Below are 13,396 nucleotides of genomic sequence, written 5' to 3' on the forward strand. Positions count from 1 at the left end.
ATTGAAAAATATCAATTTTAATCCAAACAATTAAATGTATGTAAAATGTTTCCAAAATACCAGTTTATGAGACTTTCACATTTCTGAAGTTGCACAAAAATAATTATAATTGAGTTCAAAACAGTTCTTCCAGTTGCGAACAAAAATGTTTTTAAAAGTCCAGGTTAAATTGTCCAGGTTGATTTCACAAAATAAAAAGTCCAGAAAGATGAGTTGATAAATGAGTTGTTTGTTGCTTCAGTTCTGACTTCAAAATTTGCTTGAGTTAAAAACAAAAAAAAGTTGTTTAAGAAATGTTAGTGTTCAGTTTGGGTATAAAATTTCAGCATTCACTCTCTTTTCTTCTTCGGTTTAAATGTTCAAAACGTAACAAAATCCCTCATCTTAAGCGGTTCGCGTCGCTGACGTCTAGATCGTCTCAGGGAAGCTGGGTTGATTGGTTCCGTTTCTGAGGTATTCAAGTTTGGATCACGCGACTTCTCCGGACTGTTAATATCCGCGGTCTGGGATATCTGGGTCCTAGTATGGGAAGTATGGTGCTCAGTAGTTGGTACATCAGGTTGAGGATTACCATCAGAACGTCTCCAGTTGAAAAGAGCAGGCCCAGTGTCGTACATCTTGTGGTTCAGATGTGGCTCTGAGGTGTTCTCTGTTCCTTCTGAGAACCTGGCCCTCACAGCGAACTTCATAGGAACGGTCATCCAGTTTCTTAAGGATAACTGCTTTCTTCCACTTCTTGTCATTGTTGAATGGCTTGACTCTTACTACTGCTCCTGGTGAGAGATCTTTCAACTTTCTTGTATCTCTGTTGAAATACTTTGCTTGACGTTTCTGGCTTTCTTTCAGTTTCTCAAGATCAGCCTGTGGGTTGCGATCAGGTGCAAGCAACCGAGTTGAAGTGGGGATGAGAGTACGAGTCCGACGACCCATGAATCTTTGGACTGGACTACTCTGGATACCTTGTGTAGGGGTGTTGCGAATGTTGAGTAAGGCTAGATCAACATCATCACCAGTATCCTTGCATCTTGTAAGTAGTCTTTTTGCAGTCTTGACAGCAGACTCTGCTTTGCCATTAGCTTTGCTGTTGTATGGAGAGATGGTATTGTGCTCAACTCCAAGCTTTTTTGCAAATTCAGCAAATTCTCTAGAGGAGAAAGAAGGACCGTTGTCTGATACGATGATTTCAGGTACTCCATATCTCCCAAAATGGTGTTTCAGCTTCTTGATGACTGCAGGGGCAGTTGTCCTCTGTAGCTTTTCCATTTCAAAGAAATTGGAGTAATAACAGACCATGAGCAGATAATTGTCATGACCATGATGGAAGAGATCAATTCCAACCTTGGCCCATGGTCTTCCAATAATCTGATGAGGCATTAAAGGCTGGGGAGGCTGTGAGATAGAGTTTTCTTGGCATGTGGCACACGTTTGAATAAATTCCTTGATTTCTTTACTCATGCCTGGCCAGTAGAGATGATCACGAGCTCTCCTCAAAGTTGACTCGACACCATTGTGACCACGATGTAACTCCTCTTTCATCTTGTGCCTGACTTGTTTTGGGACTACAAGTCGTTCACCTTTGAAGATTAGATCATCACTGACAGAAAGTTCATCTCTGAAACCAAAGTATGGGGTGAGTGACTGAGGAAGTTGTTACTTGTGGTCTGGCCACCCTTCAAGAATGGTTTCTTTGATTTGGCAGAGAGTTGGGTCATTGGCAGTCTGTCTCTTTATCTCTGCTATCTTGTCATCAGGGAGTGCCAAGTGGTTAACAGCATTCACCACTTCTAGATCATGTTGTCCACTCTCATAGGGAAGAGAAGCACGGCTAAGAGCATCAGCCAGAACATTGTCCTTGCCCTTGAGATATCTCACTTGTATGTCATATGCAAGAGCTCGTAGGAGTAACCCTTGCAGACGCTTTGGAGCTCTATCCAGGTGTTTCTTGCAGATACTTTCAAGAGGTTTGTGGTCAGTGAACACAGTTATTTCACGGCCATAGGTGTATTGATTCCATTTCTCCAGTGCAAATACAATACCAAGCATTTCTTTCTCAATGACAGAGTATCTGGATTCGGCATCACTCAGCATTGTGCTAGCATAGGCTATCGGTCTACCATCTTGTAGCATAACCGCACCTACACCTGTGGAGCTGGCATCAGTCTGAATTTCTAGCGGTTTGCTATGATCGTAGAAGGCCAACACAGGTGCTTGCACTAGCATCTCTTTCAACACCTTGAAAGCTTTGTCGTGGTTGGAGTCCCAAGTCCACGCTGAGTTGTTATGCGTCAAGTCATTGAGAGGTTTCATCACATCTGATAACTTAGGTAGGTATCTGGATAGGTAGTTTACCATGCCACGCAAGCGATGGATGTCATCTTTGCAGGAAGGATCAGTCATGTTCAGGATAGCTTCGATCTTTGATGGATCAGGTTTGAGTCCAGAGTTGGATACAATGTGGCCAAGGAATGAGATTTCCTTCAGTCGGAACTGGCATTTCTTCTTGTTCAACACAATGCCAACAGCTTGACATCTCTTCAGTAGACAGTGTAGTCGGGCATCATGCTCAGCATCAGTGTTGCCCCAGATGATGATGTCATCGGCCACGTAGCGGACTCCAGAAAGACCATCAAGTGCTTGGTGAAGCCTCTTTTGGAAGATTTCACTACTGACTTTCAAACCAAATGGAAGACGTTTCCATCTGTACCTTCCCCAGGGTGTGGAAAAAGTCGTCAGTAAACTAGACTCTTCATCTAACTTGCAGTGAAGGTATCCGTCTTTCAAGTCACAGATTGAAAAGACTGTAGCGTCTGAAAGCTGAGGTAGAATATCATCTAAGACAGGTAAGGGATAGTGCTCCCTCTTAAGCACGATGTTGAGAGGTCTGGGGTCTAGACAAACACGTACTTTACCAGATTTTTTCTGCACCACAGCCATCTGATTTACCCAATCAGTTGGAGAGCTGACTTCTTCGATGATGTCTTTTGTCTGAAGATCATCAAGTGCATCCTTTACTTTGCCTTTCAAGGATTCAGGGATGATTCTAGCTGGGCAGACAGTAGGCATTGCATCATCCGTAACTGTCAGATGAACAGGACTTCCAGGCAGAGTGCCAATTGAAGAAGACGAGAACACATCAGGATACTTGTCAGGTATTATCTCAGCAATGTCCTCAGGAACTATGTTGCGTACTAGCTCAAGGGAATCATAATTAACAGTAATGAGCTGCATCTTTTCCCCTGCTGTTTTGCTCAACAGTGGAGGTAGATCTTCCTTTACTACAATGTATTCAACTTTGTATTTCTTGCCATTAGCAGGATTTCTGGTTATCACCTTACACTTGCCAATAGCCTGAGTAGTAGCTTTATTCCACATAGATAGACGGATGTTTGCATTCTGAACTACATCCTCCTTGTTTAGATACTTTTGTGGTAGAAGATTCACTGTTGCACCCGAGTCCAGTTGGAACGGTACCCTCTGATTGTTGATAAGCATGTTACAGATAATTGGCTCTTTGTCCATATCCACTGCATTAATTTGCACAAAACTAATGCTTTCAGCTGAGGATGAGTAGTCATCATCTCCGACATGGTGAACATTCCTGGTCTTGCACACTGAAGATCCCTTGAAGTGATTAGGCTTACAGCAAGCTTTGCACTTTTGTTCCCATGCTGGACAGGACTCTTTTTTTCATCTCATGAACTCTGTTACAGAACTTGCACTTCTTAACCTCTGATTTACCTTTCTGCAGATCTTTCCCCTTTGGTTTCTGCATGCTATTCTTTTTTCTTCCAGACTTAGGGAAATGTTTCTGTCCAACCTTATGTATGTCTTCATTCTTTTGACTCAGAGCTTTCATTTGGACAGATGTAGCCTCTACAGTTTTACACACGTCTATAGCAGTTGTGAGGTCAAGGTCAGATCAGGAAATGAGTAGTTCTCTCATACGATCATCACGCACACCGAGTAGGACACGATCAACAAGCAGCTTGTCTTTCATACAGTCACAGAATCCACACGTTTTGCTCATCATACAAAGAACCGTGACATACTGCTCAATGGATTCACCACTCTCTTGATTGCGCTGGTTGAATTTAAATCTCTCAAAGAATTCCCTGCTCTCCCAAGGAAATGTGTGTTAAACTTGTCCATAATCACAGAACATTTGAAGCTATCAGCCTCAGTAGCAAATTTCATGCCATTGTAGATGCGAAGACATTCCGGTCCAACACTATGAAGGAGAAGGGCAGTCTGATAACGATCAGGTTGTTGAGAGAGATTTGTGAGAATTGAGTAATTTTCCCATTGCTGGCTCCACATTTTCCACTCCTCTGCGACATTATTTCCAGCAGACGCATGAAAATGCCCAGGGGGTTGAATGGAAGGCTTAGCAAAAGTAGCTCCATGCTGAAGCTCGGAAGGAGACCCATTACTATGATTATCATCAGTCATCATGCAATCAACAGTAGTAACAGTAAGTCAGAATGGTAGTTCACATTCACACCAATTGCGATACTGAATGTAGAAAACAGTACACAGACTTACATATGTGGGACACATGCAGGAATGACTCTCAGAAAGCTGGCGAAATCCAGGTCAAATCACAGTTTGCAGATGCATAATAGAGTTCAGGGAGTAGAATAATAACTGTTTTACGGAAATATGTAACTTTTCACCTCTGCCATCATGTTTCAAGTTATATTATGAGTCAGAATCAAACAGAATTACACAGCTTCTGTATAGTCGAGAGAGTAGCATTTAATAAGTAATAAATGTTTTGTAGCGCCCTCTTTTGGTAGGATCATTACATGCTCCTCAAATCTCATAAACATGCAGATATTGTAACAATACTGATTTCTCAAGTTTCATTTTCATGAGTTGTCCTATGGTATTTCTTTGAAAATACTGATTTCCTCGCCAAAATACTGATTTTCAGCTTTAAAAATACTGAAATGTTCTTGTTCAGGTTGGCAGCTCTGTCCATGGCAAAGGATTTGCCGGATGCCCATCTGGCAAATATTTGGAAATAATAACAACATTTGGGAGAGATCCCATCTGTAGACATCATTGAACATGGCTATCGTCTCGCCGCTGCCACCACGCCATGAAATGAGAACAACAGACGAACTTAGTTGACGTTATGGCTGGCAACAGGGACCATTTTATTGAACACAATACAACAGACGAAGCTACATAGCTTTTACCGCAGAGGGCTACATTATACAACAATCAACATATAAGCACAGGCAAAACAGGATCCATCTTTCCCAAACATCATTGAACACACTCTTACATGCATATATACGTTTACCCTTTTACAACAACAAAAACAAGTGCGCAAAATAAAACAATGTATATTATAAATGCAACTATGAGTAATTTGGTAAAGTCCTGTAATTCAAATTTGATGTATATAAAAATTCACACACAAGCAATTATCAATAAAATGCTAAAAGTTATTTGTCAGCATATACATTCAAATACATTTAGAGGATTAAATGTATTCAGTATTGACAAAGCACAAAATATTTTTAAAAAAGACACAAGATTGAATCAATCAAAATCAAAATATGAAATAACCAATAAGTAAAATGAAGAGCAATATAAACCACAACCAAATGCATAGAAAGAATGTAGAATCCAGTCAAATGGTAAATCTAAATAAAACAAAATCGTCCAAGTGATATAATAGGAAGGGTAGAGAATGTCAATATCTGTCTTCCAGTCTTCAGCTTGTACGCAATCCTCCGCCACCTGTTGTTGACCTCTATTCGGACCTCTTTCTGAAACTGCTTCCATGGTGTTCAGCTGTCCGTTGTACACCTCACCACCATAGAAGTTCCTCTCTAGCTTGTTCGGATTCATTACCTTATCCAACAGCTTGACTACCAAATCCTCAGGTCCTTTGCATTCTTCACAACACTCCTTGTACACTGCTTTTTCAATGATGACAAAGTAGCTCATTGATCCGACGTGCACATGGCCTCCATCTAACGCGACATACTTTGATGGTGGCTTCTTGATGTCTTTCCCACTCCTTAGATCCTTGTGTAGAGTCTAAGTCAGACATAACTTTCCAACTAGCTTCCAAATTAGCTAGGGTTGGTACTCTACCGCTATTACGCTTGCATGTCAGTTGCAAAGGGGAGACTATTGACTAACTCCAAACTTAAAAAAGGTACAGCTTTAACTCCGCCATCGCTATAGAAAGGCATGCTTTTTTAGTGGGGCCCAAGAAAGTTGCAGTTTACAAGAAATCACATAACTCTTTTCACATGAGCTTTTCGTTCATGACTAGTTTTGCCATGGCAGTCGCAGGCATGTCTTCTCCACATTCTTTGCATAGATTTCCTAATTGGTACATGTAAGGTGAAATACCAGAAATTGTAGTTACTGAGGCACTGCTTAACAAATCAGAGATGCCATTATTAGGTTAAAGCTATGCAATGACCTGGTCAATTATTGTAAACTCTGCCATAGTAGGCATCATCTTTGTCTTCTTCATCTCAAGAAGCACACTACAGATTTCCTGTTGCTGTTTGAGGATTCCTGTCAACATGTCATAAGTACTGTTCCATCTGGTGCAAGCATCTTGCTGCAACTTGAAGGTTGGAAGTTGCGGTTGCTTTTGTTTGTCTAAGGTCAGATAGGCAGCTTTGGCGCTTTTATGCATGAACCCTGCCATTTAAACGCATCTAGCCAGAGGTGTATGCATGCCAATGAAGTTTAGTGGTGTCCAAAAATAATATAGTGCCCATCCATTGTCTCTTCACAGCTTTTGTGATATTTGCCACACTCTCTGTAACTAACATGTGTAGCAGCAACAGCTGTCTGTGATTTGCCTGAGCTGTTTGGCACATTGATAGACCCCAAATCAGCCACATTATTCAGAATACTTGTGATTTATTTTTCTATTGCAATTGTTCTTTTTTAAAGACTGAATGGAATTTATACTCAGCTGTGATAGACTTAAGACTGATTAAGAGTTGCAATTGAAAAAATAAAGTACAAATGTTGAGGGCTCAAAATGACGAAGCGTATTATACTTGTAGGTTTGAAGAATATTTATTCTTGTCAAAATAAAAACAGCCCCTGCACAGAGAGGTAAATCAAGAAATAAAACAATTGTATAAATTAATAACAAAACATTCAGTAATATATAAATCATCAATCATGAATACAATAATATATTACTATATTCATACAGAATAAACATAATGCTAATATTTAATATCATATCAATTAAATATATATGGACAGAATGTAACACTGACAATTCCTAAATCATACAATTATTTTTATAATATTTGTAATATTAGTAAAAGAAATTAACAAAATAATCACACAATTTTACATTCATGTAAAATATTCATTTTATCAATTCAACCGTACATGTACTTCTACTCACCAGTAAGCCTGTGTAAAACTTTTTCCAAGATAACAATTCAAATATTCAGATGATAAATGGTCGTCGATCAGCACAAATAATTGGTAATTGATTCTTTTAAAAGGTAATCTATATCTCTGTCAAAACAAATTTAGAAAAGAAAATGTTTCGACATCGCAACGCAACTAACAATGCATTGCAAGTTGACGCAAAAGGCGCTCAATACTATGCAACCAGTGATATTGTTATGTGACAAATTACATAACAATGGTATTACCACACAAATACAATTATTCACATTTCATCTTATTCTGAGACCATTCCTTTTCTAGCAGTGAATTCAACCTTATGAGGGACGTTGAAGACAAGACATTTCGAGACTAAGAAATGTACAGTTTCTGAAACAATTTCCTACGCTACTCTAAAGCAGTTTACCCAGGAAGACATGTGCAAAAGATACTCTGTACTGCTCCAGTCTTCTTTTCCAGACATATCCATACTTTCCAAGGTATGTTATTAACCCTTTGAGAAGGGGTACACTCTGTTTGCAAAAAGCAATATTTGCTGTCTTCATCGATAGGATGGTACTCAACTTCCTAAAACCCACCCGGAGGCAAAGTAGCTATATGCCTTCCCATCCTTGTAATTGTTCCTTAGGGGCACACCATCGATATTTCTCAGGTATGTTCCTATGTCGAATGGGGGCCGTTCCGTTATTGAAGAAGTCTCTGACTTCCAATCCTTGATTTGACGCAGGTCCGGCAAATTCTTCCACCAGGAAGCCTCAGCCGATCAGCGTACTGTTGATCCTTCTCCCCATCACAACGGGAGCAAGATCCGGCAACTTCATTGCTGCAAACACGAGCGCACCCAGTTCATCTTTCCGCCCAGAAAGCTTTAGATTTCGGTCTCTCAGAAAACTCTTCTAACGCGACACATTCCATGAACGGATTTTGTCTATGGTCACAGATTCATCACCATCCATTTCGAAAAAAATATAGTGCAAAATGGTACAAAATAGCAAACAGATATTAATCACATGCGCTGATATTGATTCACTAAAGAAAGGGTTGGGAATCAAATACCTCAGGTACACCATGGAATACCAAAGTTCCTGTGGGCTCTGTTCTCCAAATCATCCATTTTTTGCGCCAAATCGACATTGACAGATTTCAGCTTGTCTACTTGCTTTTCAAGATCTGAGATAAGCATAGCACAGGAGGTCCATTTCTATTCATGTTCACTCACCTTAGCAGATAGTTCGGATACCTGATTGGCGTTGACGTTTTGCATTCGAGATTCAAAGCTAACCATGTATTCTGTGAACCACGCCGGGGCCAGGGTCGGGGCAGGCGATCGCGAACCCTTGGAGGCCACTCACTGCACTCGTGTCTGCCTCATCACATGTGTTCTCGTCTATCTTGGGTTTCTTTGAACTCGGATTTTTGTCCTTTCCAGGTGATAAGTGGTTCTTCTTCCTATCCATCTTTATCCTGTAACTATCACACCGTAAAAAGTTCCACGAAATACCAAGAAAAGGCTTCAAATTTCAACACTTTGTTGGATTTTGATCAGAGCGTCAAATTATGCAAAGAAAAATTGAACATCGACATTGGATGTAAGGACTTAGATAGAAGTCATAGGCTAGGCCAAAAGAATGAAAGGAAAAGGAGAGCTATCATTGCTAAATTTGCAAACTACCACCATAGAGATAGGGTATACCGGGTCGGAACACGCTTACGCAATTGCGAAGGGACCCCTGTATTCATCCATGAAAGTTTCACTAAATCAAGGAGTGAATTATTCTGGAAATTAAAATCTGAATACAGGGATATTGTAAAGATGGTTTGAACCCATGATGGCCGCGTCATTACTAAACTGAAGAACGATAAGAAGGTAACCCTAACGAACAATGAAGACCTCCGTAAGCTGAAGGAAAACTAAGTGTCTGGCTATACAGAATTCAGATAATCACTCAGTATGCTTTGTTTGGCGAGGTCGTTGACTTCGCTTATGTACCGGAATCTCCACCAGCTTATAGGAATTTTTTGTATTTTTATGCTCTCTACATTGTGATCCTTTCAACTTTATAATCAGAAGCCCGGGGATAGCAGGAGTTAGTATTTGGCGCTGCCTGGTTTGCTGCCTCTCTTTTCACTACGATTCGTCTAATCTTGTGATCACGTGACCACGCCAATCTCTTACTTTTTAGTTAGTGCTGATGTGAATTGTGAAATGTTGTCGAAATTTGACGATTGTAAGTATTGTGTTATTTTATGGGGATTTTATGAATGATGGAATCATTTTATCATGGTGTTTGTCTCTCGATTGTCATTTAGAAACCTTTATGTATGATTGGCATTGTGTTGATATTTTCTAATTCAGTCAGTTATGTAATTATTTAGTCTTGTGTGAATTGATTTAGATGTAATTTGGACATGATTTGTAAATTCAATACACAGACCAACAAATATGTTACTTTTCTGGTTCTTAAAAAAGATGGTATTATTCTCTATTAAACAATACATTACCAAAATATTCCGGCATAATACACAATATCATAACAAACCAAAAACATATTATATTTAATCAACTACATATTTGCATTACGTTTTCCTTGCCATATTTTCTAAAAAATTTTCTCCTATCTGTCCTCTTCATCTTTATTTGCCTCTTTTTACTTCTACTAATCGTGTACGAAACTAATTTTCACGTCAATTGTGATAAACAAAACATTGAATCACAAATACCATCTAATTTGTTCAATTGCTGATGTGGTTTATGGTACACCATGTGAAGCGTTATAGAAACAGTGAATAGAAGAAGAGAAGATGTGGATGGGCGAGAAAGTGGAGATTTGAGAATAGAGTATTCTTTCTTGAAAATAGTCCTGAAAAGGACTGTAAACCAGAAGGAATGTTCAGTGAGAACAGCTTGAGTAGTAGAGCTAATGAGGAGATGCTGGCTTGAGTCGGCGAGTAAAGATGATGAGTAGTAGAGACTAGAGAGACTCAACGTTTCGGACAGGTTGACTCCGGGGGTTGATTGTCTTCTCGCCTATGCACTTTTTCTTTTCTTCTATCCACTGTTTCTATAACGCTCCTCATGGTGTACCGTAATCCACATCAGCAATTGTACATGCCACTATGCAAACATTCAAACAACGTCTAATTTTGTTCAATACAAAACAAACCGAAAAACACAGTCGCATTCAAGCCTACATTTCCAACTCATAATCACAATAAATACATTAATGAAAATAAGAAATTTACTTAATTAACAAACTAATACACAACTCACCTTCGATTCTGTAGATAAACTGCAGCTTGTTTGATATAACTTTAACTTCGTAATGATAATTCTCTGTCTCACATTCAGAGATACCACAGTTTCTCTTAGTTCATTATTTTTCAGATCAGTGTTCACATAGCACGTTAGAAAATCAGGTTTTGAAGAACCCGCTGACGTTGTTGCTACCTCCCCACTACCTTTAGCTTCTAGCACAAGACCAACAATCGTTCCGTCATTCCTTTTCTCAAATTTTTCAACGACAACACACTTGAAAACGTTTACAACTCCCATTTTAATTATAAACAGAAATAGATACACATAAACTGAAGACAAAAATGTATAGCCAATATCAAACAACAGTTTTAGATCACAATCTATTTCAACCACGTAACGATGCGCATTAACTCTGATAACTTTTGCTATACCTCTTTTACCTCATAGAACGAAGTAATTCTCAGCTTCCTCATTGGCTAAGAAAAATCCCGTGACCTTTTCCGAATTACCTTTAACATCATTACTCATACCAATTGATATTTCCTACATTTTCCGACGATAAATTCATGTCGAACTCGTATTTTATTCTAACTTCTTTTCTAGCAGGTGCTACAGTCGATAGGAAACGTACCCATCCACCGACCATAGCGGCGGTGCCGAAATGACGGAGACGATCATGCTCGGCTCAGCTCAGTCAGAGCTCGAGCTTTATCTATCGGCTCGCTATCGTAGACGTGTAAACATTCGACTTTGGGCCCACACCTATCTATGATATATTTTGTTTTGGAATTTTGAACCATCAAGAGGGCATGGACATGGCCTTAACTAGATCTAGGAATAATTAGTAATACTAATTACAACATAAAAATAATATTAAATTGTTAAGGTTGTGATACATTGATTAAATAGCGTGAACTGAAATTGACTATGCCTAGTACCGTATGCTTATTTTGCCCATAATTAAAAAACACAAACAAACTGCCAGTAATATATTTGAAAATTGAACATTATCAAAGGTCACTGCCTACCTCGCTTAGTCGTCGAACGAGTGCAAATGTCACGTTCCGTATACATCTAGACACGGAAGCATTGCTGACTTTGTGGGCACGTGCAATTTGGTAGAGCAACGTGCCCCCAGCGTAGTACATTAGAACAATGCAGACTTTGAGTAGCACTGGCAAGGCTCTATTGCGATGGGTTCTGTGCTCCAAGTCTGCCCTTATAATGTCCACAATATGCATGATCCCATTCCTTGTAAACCAATACGCTTTTCTGATTTTGCTGTCATCCAGGCCATCAAATGGATCCTCTCTTGGCAGGAAAACCCTCCTCCTTCTTGCAGCCATTTTGTTGCTATGACTATGACTGCACTTACGCACAACTTTTAAGAACAACCTCTTGAAGTTAAGGAGAGCCCAAACCTATTTTACCATTTTAATGTTTTTTTACTTGAAAGAAAAACAAAGGGAGTGCATATCTTGTAGTAGCGTATAAAGCATATAGGAGACTTTGATCGTTTACATATCTCTGATGTGAATATAAACTATATATGTTTTGAGTTGCGGCATAAAAAATCTCTGCTTTACATTGTATCCACATCTGATAAACAACCTTCTCAATCTCATAGCTGTTCTCTATTATCAATATACATGTCTCTCATTTGACTTTGTAGAAAAATGTATTTGTAGTAATGTATTTTCTGGGTTCAAAATGAGGTGCAGGTGTTTGAACATGATTCTTGCTGTAAAAGTGAATATTAGTTCAATCACTGGAATATCCAACAGGTCCATTGCCCTGGTTGTTTCAGCAGTTTTTGCAAATTCCAATTGTGGTCCTAATACTTGATCTATGAACCGGAATCTCCACCAGCTTATAGGAATTTTTTGTATTTTTATGCTCTCTACATTGTGATCCTTTCAACTTTATAATCAGAAGCCCGGGGATAGCAGGAGTTAGTATTTGGCGCTGCCTGGTTTGCTGCCTCTCTTTTCACTACGATTCGTCTAATCTTGTGATCACGTGACCACGCCAATCTCTTACTTTTTAGTTAGTGCTGATGTGAATTGTGAAATGTTGTCGAAATTTGACGATTGTAAGTATTGTGTTATTTTATGGGGATTTTATGAATGATGGAATCATTTTATCATGGTGTTTGTCTCTCGATTGTCAATTAGAAACCTTTATGTATGATTGGCATTGTGTTGATATTTTCTAATTCAGTCAGTTATGTAATTATTTAGTCTTGTGTGAATTGATTTAGATGTAATTTGGACATGATTTGTAAATTCAATACACAGACCAACAAATATGTTACTTTTCTGGTTCTTAAAAAAGATGGTATTATTCTCTATTAAACAATACATTACCAAAATATTCCGGCATAATACACAATATCATAACAAACCAAAAACATATTATATTTAATCAACTACATATTTGCATTACGTTTTCCTTGCCATATTTTCTAAAAAATTTTCTCCTATCTGTCCTCTTCATCTTTATTTGCCTCTTTTTACTTCTACTAATCGTGTACGAAACTAATTTTCACGTCAATTGTGATAAACAAAACATTGAATCACAAATACCATCTAATTTGTTCAATTGCTGATGTGGTTTATGGTACACCATGTGAAGCGTTATAGAAACAGTGAATAGAAGAAGAGAAGATGTGGATGGGCGAGAAAGTGGAGATTTGAGAATAGAGTATTCTTTCTTGAAAATAGTCCT

General features: G+C 38.8%; 2 protein-coding genes across 3 annotated transcripts in view; one reads left to right on the top strand and one right to left on the bottom strand.

The window, feature by feature from the left end:
• LOC121424754 overlaps positions 1-12,069 on the top strand; it is a 50,252-nt gene extending 38,183 nt beyond the window's left edge. For both annotated transcript variants that reach the window (XM_041620519.1, XM_041620520.1), the window contains exon 11: positions 11,276-12,069. The gene's annotated coding sequence lies outside the window, so the exon portion shown is untranslated. The remainder of the gene's footprint in view (positions 1-11,275) is intronic.
• Positions 574-1,536, bottom strand: LOC121425311 (uncharacterized protein K02A2.6-like). Its single transcript, XM_041621339.1, has one exon. The coding sequence runs from the start codon at positions 1,534-1,536 to the stop codon at positions 574-576; it is 963 nt and encodes a 320-aa protein (XP_041477273.1).
• Positions 12,070-13,396: the final 1,327 nt, after the last annotated feature.

This window comes from Lytechinus variegatus, chromosome 12 (assembly GCF_018143015.1).
Source record: "Lytechinus variegatus isolate NC3 chromosome 12, Lvar_3.0, whole genome shotgun sequence".
Classification (NCBI taxonomy): domain Eukaryota; kingdom Metazoa; phylum Echinodermata; class Echinoidea; order Temnopleuroida; family Toxopneustidae; genus Lytechinus; species Lytechinus variegatus.